This window comes from Meles meles, chromosome 6, assembly GCF_922984935.1.
Source record: "Meles meles chromosome 6, mMelMel3.1 paternal haplotype, whole genome shotgun sequence".
NCBI lineage: Eukaryota > Metazoa > Chordata > Mammalia > Carnivora > Mustelidae > Meles > Meles meles.
In genome coordinates, this window is record NC_060071.1 from 40,107,609 (window position 1) to 40,126,405 (window position 18,797).

An 18,797-nucleotide genomic window follows, 5' to 3' on the forward strand; every position below is an offset into this window, starting at 1 on the left:
TAAACTTTTATTTATTTATTTATTTTCCAAAAGACAGTTTACAGAGAAAGCCTAGGTCAGAGGATATGATAGGTATTCTTTTTTTTTTTTTTTTTTTTTTTTTTTTCCCCCTTTTATTAATTTTTTCAGCGTAACAGTATTCATTCTTTTTGCACAACACCCAGTGCTCCATGCAAAACGTGCCCTCCCCATCACCCACCACCTGTTCCCCCAACCTCCCACCCCTGACCCTTCAAAACCCTCAGGTTGTTTTTCAGAGTCCATAGTCTCTTATGGTTCGCCTCCCCTCCCCAATGTCCATAGCCCGCTCCCCCTCTCCCAATCCCACCTCCCCCCAGCAACCCCCAGTTTGTTTTGTGAGATTAAGAGTCATTTATGGTTTGTCTCCCTCCCAATCCCATCTTGTTTCATTTATTCTTCTCCTATCCCCCTCCCCCCCCATGTTGCTTCTCCATGTCCTCATATCAGGGAGATCATATGATAGTTGTCTTTCTCCGATTGACTTATTTCACTAAGCATGATACGCTCTAGTTCCATCCACGTCGTCGCAAATGGCAAGATTTCATTTCTTTTGATGGCTGCATAGTATTCCATTGTGTATATATACCACATCTTCTTGATCCATTCATCTGTTGATGGACATCTAGGTTCTTTCCATAGTCTGGCTATTGTAGACATTGCTGCTATAAACATTCGGGTACACGTGCCCCTTCGGATCACTATGTTTGTATCTTTAGGGTAAATACCCAGTAGTGCAATTGCTGGGTCATAGGGTAGTTCTATTTTCAACATTTTGAGGAACCTCCATGCTGTTTTCCAGAGTGGTTGGACCAGCTTGCATTCCCACCAACAGTGGAGGAGGGTTCCCCTTTCTCCACATCCTCTCCAGCATCTGTCATTTCCTGACTTGTTAATTTTAGCCATTCTGACTGGTGTGAGGTGATATCTCATTGTGGTTTTGATTTGTATTTCCCTGATGCCGAGTGACGTGGAGCACTTTTTCATGTGTCTGTTGGCCATCTGGATGTCTTCTTTGCAGAAATGTCTGTTCATGTCCTCTGCCCATTTCTTGATTGGATTGTTTGTTCTTTGGATGTTGAGTTTGCTAAGTTCCTTATAGATTTTGGATACTAGCCCTTTATCTGATATGTCGTTTGCAAATATCTTCTCCCATTCTGTCAGCTGTCTTTTGGTTTTGTTAACTGTTTCCTTTGCTGTGCAAAAGCTTTTGATCTTGATGAAATCCCAATAGTTCATTTTTGCCCTTGCTTCCCTTGCCTTTGCCGTTGTTCCTAGGAAGATGTTGCTGCGGCTGAGGTCGAAGAGGTTGCTGCCTGCGTTCTCCTCAAGGATTTTGATGGATTCCTTTCTCACATTGAGGTCCTTCATCCATTTGGAGTCTATTTTCGTGTGTGGTGTAAGGAAGTGGTCCAATTTCATTTTTCTGCATGTGGCTGTCCAATTTTCCCAGCACCATTTATTGAAGAGGCTGTCTTTTTTCCATTGGACATTCTTTCCTGCTTTGTCGAAGATTAGTTGACCATAGAGTTGAGGGTCGATTTCTGGGCTCTCTATTCTGTTCCACTGGTCTATGTGTCTGTTTTTGTGCCAGTACCATGCTGTCTTGATGATGACAGCTTTGTAATAGAGCTTGAAGTCCGGAATTGTGATGCCACCAACTTTGGCTTTGTTCTTCAATATTCCTTTGGCTATTCGAGGTCTTTTCTGGTTCCATATAAATTTGAGGATTATTTGTTCCATTTCTTTGAAAAAAATGGATGGTATTTTGATAGGGATTGCATTAAATGTGTAGATTGCTTTAGGTAGCATAGACATTTTCACAATATTTATTCTTCCAATCCAGGAGCATGGAACATTTTTCCATTTTTTTGTGTCTTCCTCAATTTCTTTCATGAGTACTTTATAATTTTCTGTGTATAGATTCTTAGTCTCTTTGGTTAGGTTTATTCCTAGGTATCTTATAGTTTTGGGTACAATTGTGAATGGGATTGACTCCTTAATTTCTCTTTCTTCAGTCTTGTTGTTGGTGTACAGAAATGCAACTGATTTCTGTGCATTGATTTTATATCCTGACACTTTACTGAATTCCTGTACAAGTTCTAGCAGTTTTGGAGTGGAGTCTTTTGGGTTTTCCACATATAGTATCATATCATCTGCGAAGAGTGATAGTTTGACTTCTTCTTTACCAATTTGGATGCCTTTAATTTCTTTTTGTTGTCTGATTGCTGAGGTTAGGACTTCTAATACTATGTTGAATAGCAGTGGTGATAATGGACATCCCTGCCGTGTTCCTGACCTTAATGGAAAAGCTTTCAGTTTTTCTCCATTGAGAATGATATTTGCAGTGGGTTTTTCATAGATGGCTTTGATAATATTGAGGTATGTGCCCTCTATCCCTACACTTTGAAGAGTTTTGATCAGGAAGGGATGCTGTACTTTGTCAAATGCTTTTTCAGCATCTATTGAGAGTATCATATGGTTCTTGTTCTTTCTTTTATTAATGTGTTCTATCACATTGATTGATTTGCGGATGTTGAACCAACCCTGCAGCCCTGGAATAAATCCCACTTGATCGTGGTGAATAATCCTTTTAATGTACTGTTGAATCCTATTGGCTAGTATTTTGGCGAGGATTTTTGCGTCTGTGTTCATCAAGGATATTGGTCTGTAGTTCTCTTTTTTGGTGGGATCCTTGTCTGGTTTTGGGATCAAGGTGATGCTGGCCTCATAGAATGAGTTTGGAAGTTTTCCTTCCATTTCTATTTTTTGGAACAGTTTCAGGAGAATAGGAATGAGTTCTTCTTTAAATGTTTGGTAGAATTCCCCTGGGAAGCCATCTGGCCCTGGGCTTTTGTTTGTTTGGAGGTTTTTGATGACTGTTTCAATCTCCTTACTGGTTATGGGCCTGTTCAGGTTTTCTATTTCTTCCTGGTTCAGTTGTGGTAGTTTATATGTCTCTAGGAATGCATCCATTTCTTCCAGATTGGCCAATTTGTTGGCGTAGAGTTGCTCATAGTATGTTCTTATAATTGTCTGTATTTCTTTGGTGTTAGTTGTGATCTCTCCTCTTTCATTCATGATTTTATTGATTTGGGTCCTTTCTCTTTTCTTTTTGATGAGTCTGGCCAGGGGTTTATCAATCCTATTGATTCTTTCAAAGAACCAGCTCCTAGTTTCATTGATTTTTTCTATTGTTTTTTTGGTTTCTATTTCATTGATTTCTGCTCTGATCTTTATGATTTCTCTTCTCCTGCTGGGTTTAGGGTTTCTTTCTTGTTCTTTCTCCAGCTCCTTTACGCGTAGGGTTAGGTTGTGTACTTGAGACCTTTCTTGTTTCTTGAGAAAGGCTTGTACCGCTATATATTTTCCTCTCAGGACTGCCTTTGCTGTGTCCCACAGATTTTGAACTGTTGTGTTTTCATTATCATTTGTTTCCATGAATTTTTCAATTCTTCTTTAATTTCCTGGTTGACCCATTCATTCTTTAGAAGGATGCTGTTTAGTCTCCATGTATTTGGGTTCTTTCCAGCTTTCGTCTTGTGATTGAGTTCTAGCTTCAGAGCATTGTGGTCTGAAAATATGCAGGGAATAATCCTAATCTTTTGATACCGGTTGAGACCTGATTTGTGACCCAGGATGTGATCTATTCTGGAGAAGGTTCCATGTGCACTAGAGAAGAATGTGTATTCTGTTGCTTTGGGATGAAATGTTCTGAATATATCTGTGATGTCCATCTGGTCCAGTGTGTCATTTAAGGCCTTTATTTCCTTGTTGATCTTTTGCTTGGATGATCTGTCCATTTCAGTGAGGGGAGTGTTCAAGTCCCCTACTATTATTGTATTATTATTGATGTGTTTCTTTGATTTTGTTATTAATTGGTTGATATAGTTGGCTGCTCCCACGTTAGGGGCATAGATATTTAAAATTGTTAGATCTTCTTGTTGGACAGACCCTTTGAGTAGGATATAGTGTCCTTCCTCATCTCTTATTATAGTCTTTGGCTTAAAATCTAATTGATCTGATATAAGGATTGCCACCCCAGCTTTCTTCTGATGCCCATTAGCATGGTAAATTGTTTTCCACCCCCTCACTTTAAATCTGGAGGTGTCTTCGCGTCTAAAATGAGTTTCTTGTAGGCAACATACTGATGGGTTTTGTTTTTTTATCCATTCTGATACCCTGTGTCTTTTGATTGGGGCATTTAGCCCATTAACATTCAGGGTAACTATTGAGAGATATGAATTTAGTGCCATTAGTAGCCTGTAAGGTGACTGTTACTGTATATTGTCTCTGTACCTTTCTGATCTACTACTTTTAGGCTCTCTCTTTGCTTAGAGGACCCCTTTCAATATTTCCTGGAGACCTGGTTTGGTGTTTGCAAATTCTTTCAGTTTTTGTTTGTCCTGGAAGATTTTGATCTCTCCTTCTATTTTCAATGATAGCCTAGCTGGATAGAGTATTCTTGGCTGCATGTTTTTCTCGTTGAGTGCTCTGAATATATCATGCCAGCTCTTCCTGGCCTGCCAGGTCTCTGTGGATAAGTCTGCCGCCAATCTAATATTTTTACCATTGTATGTTACTGATTTCTTTTCTCGGGCTGCTTTCAGGATTTTCTCTTTGTCACTAAGACTTGTAAATTTTACTATTAGGTGACGGGGTGTGGACCTATTCTTGTTGACTTTGAGGGGGGTTCTCTGCATCTCCTGGATTTTAATGCTTGTTCCCTTTGCCATATTAGGGAAATTCTCTCCAATGATTCTCTCCAATAGACCCTCTGCTCCCCTCTCTGTTTCTTCTTCTTCTGGAATCCCAATTATTCTAATGTTGTTTCGTCTTATGGTGTCACTTATCTCTCGAATTCTCCCCTCATGGTCCAGTAGCTGTTTGTCCCTCTTTTGCTCGGCTTCCTTATTCTCTGTCATTTGGTCTTCTATATCACTAATTCTTTCTTCTGCCTCATTTATCCTAGCAGTGAGAGCCTCCATTTTTGATTGCACCTCATTAATAGCTTTTTTGATTTCAACTTGGTTAGACTTTAGTTCTTTAATTTCTCCAGAAAGGGCTTTAATATCTCCAGAGAGGGTTTCTCTAATATCTTCCATGCCTTTTTCGAGCCCGGCTAGAATGTTCAGAATCGTCATTCTGAACTCTTGATCTGACATAGTACCAATGTCTGTGTTGATTAGGTCCCTAGCCTTCGGTACTGTCTCTTGTTCTTTTGTTTGTGGTGATTTTTTCCGCCTTGTCATTTTGTCCAGATAAGAGGATATGAAGGAGCAAATAAACTACTAATAGGGTGGCAAAGACCCCAGAAAAATGCGCTGTAACCAAATCAGAAGAGACCCCAAATTGGGGGGTGGGGGAAGGGGATAAAAAACAGGTTCTGAAAAAAAAAAGAAAAAAAAAAAAAAGAAAAAAATTTAAAAAATAAAACAAATAAAAAAATATAAAAAAGAAAGAAAAAATATATTTATTTAGATGAACTAGTCAAAAAACGTTAAAAAAGAAAAGGGTAAAAGTTTTTAAAAAAATTTAGCAGAAGAAGAAAAAAGAAAAAAGAAAAAAAAATTGAAAAAAGAAAAAAAAAAAAATTGAAAAAAGAAAAAAAAATTGAAGTAGCCGCAAGACTAAAGAATCATGGGGAGAAAGCCATGAGTTCCATGCTTTGCTTTCTCCTCCTCTGGAATTGCTCTGCTGTCTTAGGAATTGAATCTGCTTTCTCCTTGATAGATGAACTTCGTCCTGGCTGGATATTTTGTTGATCTTCTGGGGGAGGGGCCTGTTGTAGTGACTCTCAAGTGTCTTTGCCCGAGGCGGGATTGCACCGCCCTTACCGGCGGCCGGACTAAGTAATCGGCTCGGGTTCGCTTTTGGGAGCTTCTGTTCCCTGAACGCTTTCCGTAGAGTTCCGGAGGACGGGAATGAAAATGGCGGCCTCCCAGTCTCCGGCCCGGAGGAGCCGAGAGCCTGGGGCCCCACTCCTCAGTGCGCCCCCAGAGGACAGCACCCAATCACTCCCGTATCCCCAGCCTCTAGCCGCGCTCCGAGCTCACCCAGCCCGCGACCAGTTCAAGGTAACCCCGAGCTGAGAGTTCAGTCCTCGGCTCTGTCTTGGCAGCCGGCTTCTCCGTTCTAATAGCTGCGAGCTCTCCGACACTCCGACACCCCCGATCCTTCTGTGACCCTGCGGGGCCTGGGGCCACGCTGGCCCCGCGTGGGCTTCACCCCGGTTTAGCCCCTGGAGCAATGTCCCTCAGTGGAACAGACTTTTAAAAGTCCTGATTTTGTGCTCCGTTCCTCCGCCGCTTGCCGGGAGCCGGCCCCTCCCCCCGCGGTCTATCTTCCCGTCGTTTTAGATTCACTTCTCCGCCAGTCCTACCTTTCAGAAAGTGGTTGATTTTCTGTTTCTAGAGTTGCTGTTCTTCTTCTCTTCGCTCTCCCGTTGGATTTGTAGGTGTTTGCTATGTTTAGATAAGCTATCGAGCTGATCTCCTGTTACCTGATGTAGTCTCAGCCTGCTACTTCTCCGCCATCTTGACTCCTCCCCCATGATAGGTATTCTTTTAAAATTTGGAAGATAATATTGAATGCTGTCTAAAAGCTTTTACCAATTAACACTCAACAACAACCACTGAGATCCTGATTTCACCACATCCTTGTCAAAAAAATAATCTTTACCAGTCTGAGGTTAAAGTTTATTTCATTATTATTTTCACTTGCATTTATTTATGAATGAGGTTAAGAATTTTTCCAAATGTTCAAAATCTACTTTGTTCTGTAAATTGCCTATTTACGTCCTTTACAGTTTTCTACCACAGTGATTCTTAACAGCACTGTATGTATTAGGAAAGTTAGTGCTTTGCTGACATTTAGATATTATTTCCCAATTTATTGATATTTTAAACTTTGCCTATAGTATTTTTCCATCCAGAAAAGTTTTCTTTGTATATATCCAAACTTATACTTTTGTTTGTTTTGTATTTGCTGTTTTGCTTAGAAGGCATTTCCCTCTGCAAAGTTTTTTTTTTTCAACAATTTTTCTCCATTATTTTTACAGTATTTTTCTCATTTGAATTTTTAACTAATGTGGAATTTACTTAAGTATAAACGACATAGGATTCCAGTTTTGTCTTGTTTTTTTCTAATAACATATGTTGAGTAAGGCATCATTTCCTTCCACTAATTGAAAATGTCTCTTTATGTGCCAGTTCTGAAATGTTTAAATTGTAATTTTTTAAATAACTAGGTTTACCTGCAGCACTCCTCTCACTTTCTTGACCTCTTTTTCATTGCTTCTCTGACTATTCTTTAAAGTTTATTTTTTCAGTTTAACTTTAGACTCTGTCTAATTAGAATCGATAGATACATATAATTTTTCCTTTCATCTGGTAATTATATTTACTTTTCTTCTCTAATCATTTGACTAGTAATTCCAGAACAATGTTAGCAACAAAGGCACACACCAAAATGTTAGTAATAAATATTTGCCCAAAATTCATTGTCAACCAAGGGACTGAAAATTATTTTATCCTTGTTTAGTCCTCTCCCTCTCTTATTCCCATCCACAATTATAGAAGAGTCTCACCAGTCCTCCCAAGCTATTTACACAATTCCCTCACAACTGTTTCATCCTGCTACTGAAAAATGAAATCTCCTACCCTTCTCACTTACATGATCACCCCTCTTACCTTCAATATCAGAGGCCACATCCCTTATCAGTGCTCTTAATCCCGTGCCCTTGGTTTCCTTGGAGGCTTTGTTCCTTTCAGCCTATATGAATATTCAGTACTTTAGATTGAATGGATGAGTAGCCTGTTTTCAAAGCTTTTTTTCTTTCCAATTATTACAACAGAATACATGCGAAAAGAGAAAAAGACGTGTAGACCACATCCAATAAATTGAGCTAAAATCTTGGAAATACTATTTCTTTTCATTCATCCTGCTTGAGACATGATTCCTGAATCTCAAAGTATGTGTTTTATCATTACTAAAAAATCTTCAGCTCTTTTCTTATATTGCTTCTTTTATTTTCTCTAATTTCTTCTTCTAGAATTCCTAATGGATATAAATTGGAGCTTTTATCTTTCCTCTGTATCTCTTTCCTTAGTTGCTCTTTCTCTCTGCTGAAGTCTGTATAATCTCCTCCAAACTAGCTTCTAGTTCACTAATTCTCTCCAAATGTGTCAAACTCGCCATTCAACTTTTGACCATTAAGTTTTGAATATCGATGGCAATATTTCTCATACATGGTCTTTTCTTTTCATTCAATCCAATTTTGTATCTTTAATAATACCTTCTTTTTCCAGATGTTTCAATTCCTTTTATGTTTGTAATTTTCTTAATCATTTTTACTTTATGATCCCCATCTGATAAATATATTATTTGAAGCCTTAAGTGTAAAATACTGCTGCTTTGGGTTTACTGACCCTTGCTCATGATTGAGGCTCAGAGAGCAATGAAGGAATGGTTTGTCTTTTTTTTTTTTTTTTTTTTTAGAACATCTTAAATTTTTAATCCTTTCTTTACAGGTTACCTAGACCACTTTTGATTAAGAAAACTGTAGAAAGTTAGTAACTGCCACAAGCAAACGCCAGGCGGCGGCACGGGTCAATTTTCCTCAGAGTCCTGCTTTGCGGGGTGTCTGTGCAGCTCAGGGTCTCCGCTCACACTCGCTGGAACCAGTCGCGGCAGAGTTTAGTCCACAGGTCGGTTCTCCCCGTATTTCTTTGTGAACTCTTCAGCGTTCTTACAGAATTTTTTACGGTCCTTAGAGTATTCTTCAGCTAGGTCAGCCCGAAGTGGGTGCTCGGGCTGGGGGTCGTTCACCAGTGCTATGAGGGACTGGATTACGTGGTCGGTTTTGGTTGCTGGCTTCCAGTTTTCAGCACTAATTACTGGCAGACAGACCTGCCCCTTTTCATCGATGTTCGGGTGATAGATCTTTGTTTTAAATGTGATCTTCGGTGGTTTGAATGGGTACTCTGCTGGAAAGTTGATTTCGATTCTCAAGTCCCCCTTATCATATGGAGGGTTGTCAGGAACAATAAGTCCTTGCCAAGTCAATAAATTAGCTTCATCAACCTGGATGTTACGGAAGTTTTTCATTCCACATTTGCGGATTTCTTCAAGCTCCTTCCTCAGCCTCCTGCTGGCCGCCATCTTGGATCTGGTGCTCTGGTCTGTCATTTTTAATTGCGAGTTCATCCTTGTAGAGCGTTTTCTGGAAGAGTCCTGTAAAGTGTGGGTGGAGATGTTCCCTCTGAAAAGATCTTGCTTTGCTTCTACTAAGGAGTCCAGAAGTATTACCAGCCATAAATCACTTTTTTATGTTAACTTCTTGGCTTAGCCATTCTCAGACAAAAAAAAAAAAAAAAAAAAAAAAAAAAGTGGGTACTATAAATTTGAACCTGAACAGGTGTAAAAGGTTCTACGTTTCGGGGGGCCTGGGTGGCTCAGTGGGTTAAGCCTCTGCCTTCGACTCAGGTCATGATCTCAGGGTCCTGAGATCGAGCCCCGCATCGGGCTCTCTGCTCAGCAGGGATCCTGCTTCCTCCTCTCTCTGCCTGCCTCTCTGCCTACTTATGATCTCTGTCTGTCAAATAAATAAATAAAATCTTTAAAAAACAAACAAACAAAACAACAACAACAACAACAACAAAAAGGTTCTACGTTTCTCAGGAGAGACTGAGACATAGAGTGGGCCCTGGATTTTTGTCTGTTTGTGGGTGGGGGCTTCTTCATTCCAGTGCCCTTCCTCCACCATATCTAAGACTTTCTCCCCTAATGGCATGTAGTCACTAAATCCAAGCACGTTGGTTACTAATACTGGCAAAATGAAACCAAAAGCAAACCACACTTAGTATCGAGTTGTTGAAATTTCTTTCTGTTGCTGCCATTGCTGTTGCCCTGTTATTGTCTATTTTGCAGGAGGAAAGGGGTGGTCGCAGAATATTTCCCTTCCTTTATTGAGAGATCAATACTACATTTAAAAAATGGCGCCTGGGTGGCTCAGTGGGTTAAGCCTCTGCCTTCGGCTTGGGTTGTGATTTCAGGGCGCCTGGGATCGAGCCCCATGTCGGGCTCTCTGCTCAGTGGGGACCTTGCTTCCCTCTCTCCCTCTGCCTCTCTGTCTACTTGTGATCTCTCTCCCTCTCTGTCAAATAAATAAATATTTAAAAAGGAATACATTCATTATGGGGCACCTGGGTGACTCAGTGGGTTAAGTCTCTGCCTTTGGCTCTGGTCATGATCCCAGGGTCCTGGGACCGGCTCAGGTCATGATCTCAGGGTCTTGAGATTGAGCCCCGCATCGGGCTCTCTGCTCAGCGGGGAGCCTGCTTCCCCCCTCCCCTGCCTGCCTCTCTGCCTACTGTGATCTCTGTCAAATAAATAAATAAAATTTTAAAAAAACACATTTATTATATTCTACTCAGCATTATCTAAATGTTTTATAGTGGAAGAATTTTCCAGTTATATAGTCACCAATACTGCCAAAAATAGAAGTCCTGGAAATACCATACAGAAATTTCCAGTTTATAAAAATGTCAATCAAAGCATTCCCTTTGAACATTTCTTAGATTGTTAGCAATCTTGACATCAACTTTAAGATACAGAATGTACATTTCAGATTTTCCAATTTCTCACATAGACCATAAACACATGCGAGCCTGTCTAAACATTTTAGAAGCTGTTTTTATTTTCAAATTCTACTCCTCTTTGAACATTAACAGTGACTCCTCTTTGAAAACTCATTCAGTTGACTCTGCTGCCACTGAAGTCCTCTGTGCAGTTCACCAATAACCTACTGTGTAATGGCAACACAATTCTGAAGAAAGCTGCCTAGGTCCCATTTGTCATGGAGTTTATATCTTTTCTTTTTTTAAGATTTATTCATTTATTTATCTGAGGGACAGAGAGAGAAACAGCATGAGTGGGAGGGGCAGAGGGAGAGGTAGAATCTCAAGCAGAATCCATCCTGAGCAGAATCCCCAGAATACCCTAGAATACCTCAGAAGGAGAAGTATAATGAAGTTATATTCACACACAAACTTGGCAGACTAGAACACTTTTTAATTATAAGCTTAATTGGCACAAAGTTCACTGAGAATACACTTCACTTTTACACAGTCTTATAAATAGAAAAATGCACTGATGCCCCAAAATGATACTTTAACACCAAATTCAAACAAAGGATTTCCAAAGAGAATACAGGTTATTTATTTCAATAATTAAAGATAGTTCTTGCATGTGCACTGTATCATGCATATGTTTAATTGTGTCTTATGCTTAAAGCCAATGGGAAATTAGCTAATTGCTGTTTGGTTCTTGAAAAAAAGTGAAACATACAAATATTGTCTTCTTTTGAACTACATAACAGACCATATAAAATGACGCCTGATACATAACTGTAAAATTAGGATTTGCTCCACTGAAGTCTACGGCAACTTTAGAAGGTTCTGCTTGTGATTAGGGCACTACCTTGTAATGTCTGGATCTTTTCCTTACTGGAATACACAATCCAAATGCATAGGACTCAATGACTTCCTTAGTATTTAAAAGAAGTCTTCACTTCAAGGATAGAAACATATAAGATCTCACTAATCGCAGCTAAGTTTTTTAAGGGAGTAGTAAGAAGGAAGTGGCAAAGAAATAGGATAGATACTCAATAAAAAGCTATTTGAAAATAACCATGTAAAAGTACTTTCATCATAGCTATATGCTCCTAACTACAGTTCTTCCCATCATTTGCCACCACAAGGTGCATTTACTATTATTCCTTGTTTAGATTATAATGAATGGTAATTCTTTCAAATAGCCATTAAGCTCTTTGGAAATTTTAATCTAATTTACTTAAACCACTTTAATAAATAAGAATTTCCCCTATGACCTTTATAAACACCTGCCACGAAGCATATTTTAAAACTAACTTTAATCTGATACAAAGACACTTAGGCAATGCAGAGGAATTCATGATATTGGCAAGACCCAGCAAGTACAATAAATGCCTGTGATCTCAATAAAAAATATAGGCTATTTAAGGCTTCATTTTTCTTATATTGAGCTATAGTATAAATGTAACTGCTTAAATACAAACATCCTTCTTCTACCAAATAGCAAACATTTTATGTAATTATAATCTAATTCCTTCAATTCCACCAATGTAAAAATAAAACAAGTTGCAAATATCAGTAATACAAAGCATGACGGCGAAGACAAAAAAATTAGTAGTTTACAAGCTAATTAAAACTGCAGTCTGAGGATGCCAGACCAACATTATAAATATGAAGAAAAAGAAGCTAAATGCTTACTTATCACAAATAACTTTGGCATAAGCACCAGCTATGTTCAAATGTGGCCAGCGGGTAGGCCGAGTATAAACACACAGATCACAGTGAAATAAAGTCATAAAAATGTAATTCCCTGATCCTTCATTCAACCCTTCAGAGCAGTAGGAATATAGCAGGAAGCTAGAAGCCCCACTTCCGTTGCTCATACTACATTAAGATACCCCTAACCTCACCCTCAACCCGCTTCCTATCAAGAGTCATAGTGAATACACGATTGGTCAATCCACTTTATCCAGTCTATAGATATAAGCATCATCTATGCTATATTCATTTTAAAGACATTGTTCATATAAATTAATATTCAAGGACATTGAGCTGATGTTTGTGTATATTCTTATTTAACAATCAAGTGGTTTAGATGGCATTTTATAAGGTCACCCACTATACGAGTAGTAGGGTTTTTTAATTGGGATTAAAGATTGATAGTTTTATCATTGTATCTAAGATTTTGAGTGTTAGACTCTGGACTGATGTATGTCAAGGCAGATGGTGGTATCTTTAGTCTTTCTACATAATAAATGCACTCTGCTGTGGCTACAAATTCCTCAATTCTGAATCATCTACTGCCATGCACTAAGGTTTTATAAGGCACTTGTGGCTCTGTGAAATATTTCTCATAACTCTGGGGCTGAATGTTAAGTATTTACAGAGCTGCAGCAAATAAATTTTAAAACCAGAGAGGTCTAAGTGAAACGGTAGAAGCAGTTTGTACACAATGCCTGTTCATCTCTCTCTGTGCCATGTATCGCCCATAGAAAAGATCACAAACACGGGCCACTTGAATGACTGTAGCTCACTGGACTCTTCAACAGCCACAGATCCCCTTCTCCTTTTCTTCGTTCAAGTGATCTCTAGAGGTGTGACCATTGGACCGGACCACTCCTTCAGGAATCCAGGATTTGTCTACACACCGTTCCATTCGCTTCATTATCAGGTCCAGGAGCATCTCGATTGCTTCACTTACGTTTGTCCCATTGGCAGCACTAGTTTCAAAGTAGGGAATTCTGCAAGACAGAGACAACTCAGGTAACAACATATGGAGGGAAAAGACAGTGACCTTTGCCCTTGATAATTCAACTTCAATAATGAGTATAAATATATAAGGTAATAAAAATACTTTACCACAGGGGCCCCTGGGCAGCTCATCTGCCTTCAGCTCGGGTAGTTATCCCAGAGTCCTGGGATTGAGCCCTGCATCGGACTCCCAACTTGCCAAGAAGTCTGTTTCCCTCCTCCCTTTGCCCCTCCTCCTGCTTGTTCTCTCTTTCTCATGAATAAATAACATCTTTAAAAAAAAAACAAAACTACCACAACAGTAAAGTAAAGTAAAAAAGACTCAAAAATAATTGACACTTAACTCCTAATAGAGGAAAAACCTCTGGAAATTTTCATTTTCATTCCCATTTCACAGATGATTAAACTGAGACTCAGAAAGATGAAGTGATTTGCCCAATTTCATAAAGATAGAAAGTAGCAGGACTCGGATTTGAATCCACAGTGGCTTGATTCCAGTGTAACCAACTTAACCATAAATTCTACTGGTTCCAAACTAATCTACTTCGTATGAGGATTTCCAAAACAAATCTCTTTTGTTTGCTGCACTTGGGGAGAGAGGGACTGACATCAGAGAGGAATGCAAGCTCACTGGCTATATTTGTCAAAGGTTTTGCCACTTGTCAACTCGAGGCTGTATTCCTGGGCCATAAACTTGAAGACATTCTAAAATCTACAACATCTCAGTGTTTTATTATCCAAGAACCTTGGTAAATTTGTTTAAACTTTTAATAACTCACAAAATATAATTTCAAAACCATAAGGCTGCTTCTCACATAATTTTGAGAAATCAATCTTCTCGCAGTGGGTTAGTCTTAGTGGATTAATCAACTTCCACATTCTTCCTGCTTCTTAATGAAGCCATGAAAACAGTGATAAAACTTTATTTTCTCAAACTATTGAGTTCATGTCTACCATTTAGTAAGAAATCTCACCAAAATGCTCTGAGATATAAAAACTGCTAAATAAAGTTGTTTGAGAACCTCAGGGCGTCCTGCAATCGAATTCAGTAAAGTGTTCCTTACATTTACGGGGACTTTAAAATCCTCCACCAGTATTAATTTTCTTGGAGAACACTTTTGTTTTCTCGTGTTCTCCTAGAATATTAACACTACATCAGTGACTCTGATTACAATTACTCTTTCTATTATTTCTTGGCTAGGAGCAGCTTCTACAATGAGAGCTTTATATATAAAATATATAATATGTAATATTATATATTATATATAATATGTAATATATATAATATATAATATGTAATATTATATATAATATATATAAAAAAGAGCTTTATTTATAGATTTCTTTTTTAAACTTCCTACTGCTTTTACAGCTCTTTCCACAGCTGCTTTGCTTCTCATGTCACTAAGCACATTAGGGGGTACATGTGTAGGAATGGAAGGCTCTTTCTCCTTTATGATTCTTTGTGATGCTCTCTTATTATCTGCACACTTCATGTAAGAGCTGACAGGCCTTGTAACTGGACCTCTTCAATTCTCTCCTGCTTTAGGATAGCTCTTAAAAACTGGATGAGGAGGGGCGCCTGGGTGGCTCAGTAGGTTAAGCCTCTGCCTTTGGCTCAGGCCATGATCTCAAGGTCCTGGGATGGAGCCCCACATCGGGCTCTCTGATTGGCGGGGAGATTACCAAGTATTAAGAGGGCATCCTTTGTGGGGATTCAACATTTATTTATCAAGCACTTATGATGCTTTTGAGCTAAATCATTGGAATGGTGCTTTATGCTACCATTGTTACAGGAATACTTTGAGATTGAGAATTCTCAAAATTTTAATACTTATATTTTCTTCATCCTATGCTTTCTCGACTACACCATGAAGATCTTATTCTTCATGAAACAAGATGGGATTGGGAGGGAGACAAACCATAAATGACTCTTAATCTCACAAAACAAACTGGGGGTTGCTGGGGGGAGGTGGGATTGGGAGAGGGGGAGCGGGCTATGGACATTGGGGAGGGGAGGCGAACCATAAGAGACTATGGACTCTGAAAAACAACCTGAGGGTTTTGAAGGGTCAGGGGTGGGAGGTTGGGGCAACCTGAGGGTTTTGAAGGGTCAGGGGTGGGAGGTTGGGGGAACAGGTGGTAGGTAATGGGGAGGGCACGTTTTGCATGGAGCACTGGGTGTTGTGCAAAAAGAATGAATACTGTTACGCTGAAAAAATAAATAAAATGAGAAAAAATAAAAAAATATAAAAAAAATAAAGTCTACAGAACATTTCTCATACTTAAAAAGAAGGCTTAATCATTCTATCACCATTCAGAAATAAATTGTTTCATGGAAAAGCAATGGTAAAACTCATCCCTCTCCCCAAGAATAATAAGCTGAAATTGGAAAGGCAAAAAGAGAGAGAGAAAGAAAAGGAGGAGGGGGAGGAAGAGGAGGAGGAGGGAAGGTGGGAGTGAAGGAGGAAAGAAAGGAAAGGAAGAAGAAAGAGAAAAGAAAGGAAAAGAAGAAAGGAAGAAAGAAAAGTGAGAAGAACTTTATCATAGTAATGCACATCTGATTTTTTGAAATCCCCTTAAAGTCCATTATAAAAATAGCTTGAATTCAAGTCCTGAGCCTCATTGATTTCCTCAACTGAATCTCCATTAAGCTATTTCAACTTTCCATTGTTTTTCCCTCTCAGCGCCTGAAAATTGCCTCAGTTATTTTTGAGGCATAAATGAGAAACTGCAGGTTGAAAATACTTCTAAAATCCATAAAAATCTATGCATAGAAGAAATCCATAAAAATCAATGCATAGAAATCTATAGAAATCTATGCATAGAAGTTAGAAACATCTTGGACAAAGGTTAAGAGCCATAATCTCTGAAGTAAGGCTACCTGGATTCAAATCCAAGAACGACTTCTTACCAACGACATTACCCTGGCAAGCCATTAAACTCTGTGCCTCAGTTGCTTCACCTGTAAAACTAAATATCAGTGCCTTCTTATAAGGATTAAATAAGTTAACATTTAAAGTGTTTATATCCAAACTGACACATAGGAAATGTGTCATTTTTGACACTTGTGTTACTAATAAATGTTTCTTATTTCCAACACAAAATAGGTTAGGTACAAAAGTTTCCTTGTAATTTTGTTGCTTAACGCTCAGAACACATCATCCCATAGCAACAGTGTCACTGAGTCATGGACAGTCATAGCTCCAAGAGACCTGAGCAACATTACAAACATTAAATTCCCGGGGCGCCTGGGTGGCTCAGTGGATTAAGCCGCTGCCTTCGGCTCAGGTCATGATCTCGGGGTCCTGGGATCGAGCCTCACATCGGGCTCTCTGCTCCACAGGGAGCCTGCTTCCTCCTCTCTCTCTGCCTGCCTCTCTGCCTACTTGTGATCTCTCTCTGTCAAATAAATAAATAAAAAATCTTTAAAAAAATAAACATTAAATTCCCAAACTACCTTACAAACTATTGATTTAATCCGTAAGGTAGCTGATCTATAGTACTGTCCTAAATTCTAGTACCTGGGACCATGCTTCCTTCCCTCTGTCAGGGTTGGCTCACTCAGACCTGTCCTTGCTAAAGTGCTTCATGCTCCAAAGCATCTGCCTACCATGATAGGTATCCCTCATTGCCCCAAGTGACCTTCACCAAATGGAGAGAGAAAGGGATCTGATTTACTGATTAATACTAAGGTATAAATGACTGGTACCTCTAGCAGACCTATAAGTTATTTAATATATTTACTAGCTTAAGCAAGTATTTATTTATTTTTTTAAGATTTTATTTATTTGAGAGAAAGACAGTGAGAGAGAGCATAAGAGAGGAGAAGGTCAGAGGGAGAAGCAGACTCCCTGTGGAGCTGCGAGCCTCGATCCTGGGACTCCGGGATCATGACCAGAGCCGAAGGCGGTTGTTTAATCAACTGAGCGACCCAGGTGCCCTAAGCAAGTATTTAATTGGTAGAACTTCAGGGTATAGGAGGTAAGTTATAAATTTTTAAGTCACTCATAGAAATATTGTACATCTTTTAATAAGATGTAGTTTATTGGGGCACCTGGGTGGCTCAGTCATTAAGCATCTGCCTTTGGCTCGGTCATGGTCCCAGCATCCTGGGATCCAGCTCTGCATGGCATCAGGGCTCCCTGCTCAGCAGGAAGCCTCTCCCTCTCCCACTCCCCCTGCTTGTGATCCATTTCTTGCTGTCTCTCTCTGTCAAATAAATAAAATCTTAAAAAAAAAAAAGATGAAGTTTTTTTTATTATGTTCAATTAGCCACTCTATAGTACATAATTAGTTTTTTTTTCATAATTAGTTTTTGATGTAGTGTTCAGTAATTCGTTAGTTTAGTATAACACCCAGTGCTCATCACAACATGTATCCTCCTCAATACCCACCATCCTGTTACCCCTGCCCCCACCTCCCTCCCCTCTGAAACCCTCAGATTGTTTCCCCGGTCTATAGTCTCTCATGGTTCATCTCCCTCTCTGATTTCTTCCCATATAGTTTTCCCTCCCTTTCCTATTGTCCTCCGAGCCATTGTTTATGTTCCACATATGAGTGAAACCATATGACAATTGTCTTTCTCAGCTTGACTTATTTCACTTAACATGTAGTTTTTTTAAAAAGATTTTATTTATTTATTTGATAGAGACACAGCGAGAGGGAACACAGCAGGGGGAGTGGGAGAGAGAGAGAAGCAGGCTTCCCACTGAGCAGGGAGCCTGATGCAGAGCTTAATCCCAGGACCCTGGGGATCATGACCCGAGCCAAAGGCAGACACTTAATGGCTGAGTCACCCAGGTGCCCCTTAACAATTTGACTCCAAATTCAAGGAACAATCTTCTCTCCTTCGAGGATATTGTCCTGCAATTTGTGAATTTCCAGGTCATGTGACCTAGAGTCTGATTAACAATCTTTTTTTAAAGATTTTACTTATTTATTTATTTATTTATTTATTTGAGAAAGAGAGAGAGAGCACAAGCAAGAGTGAGAGTCAGAGGGAGAAACAGACTCCCCACTCAACAGGGAGCCCAATGTGGGGCTCAGTGATGGGAACTTGGGATCATGGGACCTGAACTGAAGACAGATGCTTAACTGACTGAGACACTCAGGAGCCCCAACAATCTTAATATTTAGACTAATCATTCAGAGTCTTCTGAAAAACTGGGGCAATGTGGTCTTTGTTTCTACAGGAATTAGTGAATGCTTGAGTTCACTCTGCTCTGCTCTCTACTCTTTAAGCCATCAGAGGAGAAGCAAATGAGATCCACAGAGAAGAACCTGAAATAAGACTTTCTTTCCACAACAAAATCATGCTCCAGAGACAGACATGTGCCTTTGTGTTCACATTTGAAAACTGGACTGTCCAGCTTGTGCTAAGGACAAAGGAGTCTAGAGGATAGAGTTAGTACT

The 18,797-nt window shown here is 39.4% G+C and overlaps 2 protein-coding genes across 3 annotated transcripts in view; both read right to left on the reverse strand.

Moving 5' to 3' along the window:
- Nucleotides 1-8,431: 8,431 nt before the first annotated feature.
- Nucleotides 8,432-9,287, reverse strand: LOC123944476 (ubiquitin-conjugating enzyme E2 L3-like). Its single transcript, XM_046009602.1, has one exon. It carries the CDS (start codon nucleotides 9,223-9,225, stop codon nucleotides 8,716-8,718), a length of 510 nt encoding a protein of 169 aa, XP_045865558.1. The 5' UTR covers nucleotides 9,226-9,287; the 3' UTR covers nucleotides 8,432-8,715.
- A 1,927-nt stretch (nucleotides 9,288-11,214) lies between these two features.
- The window catches only part of RAB27A (RAB27A, member RAS oncogene family), an 81,530-nt gene continuing 73,947 nt past the window's right edge, over nucleotides 11,215-18,797 (reverse strand). For both annotated transcript variants that reach the window (XM_046010021.1, XM_046010020.1), the window contains one exon: nucleotides 11,215-13,372. In XM_046010021.1, coding sequence (XP_045865977.1) covers nucleotides 13,174-13,372 — 199 coding nt within the window. In that variant the 3' untranslated portion in view covers nucleotides 11,215-13,173. The remainder of the gene's footprint in view (nucleotides 13,373-18,797) is intronic.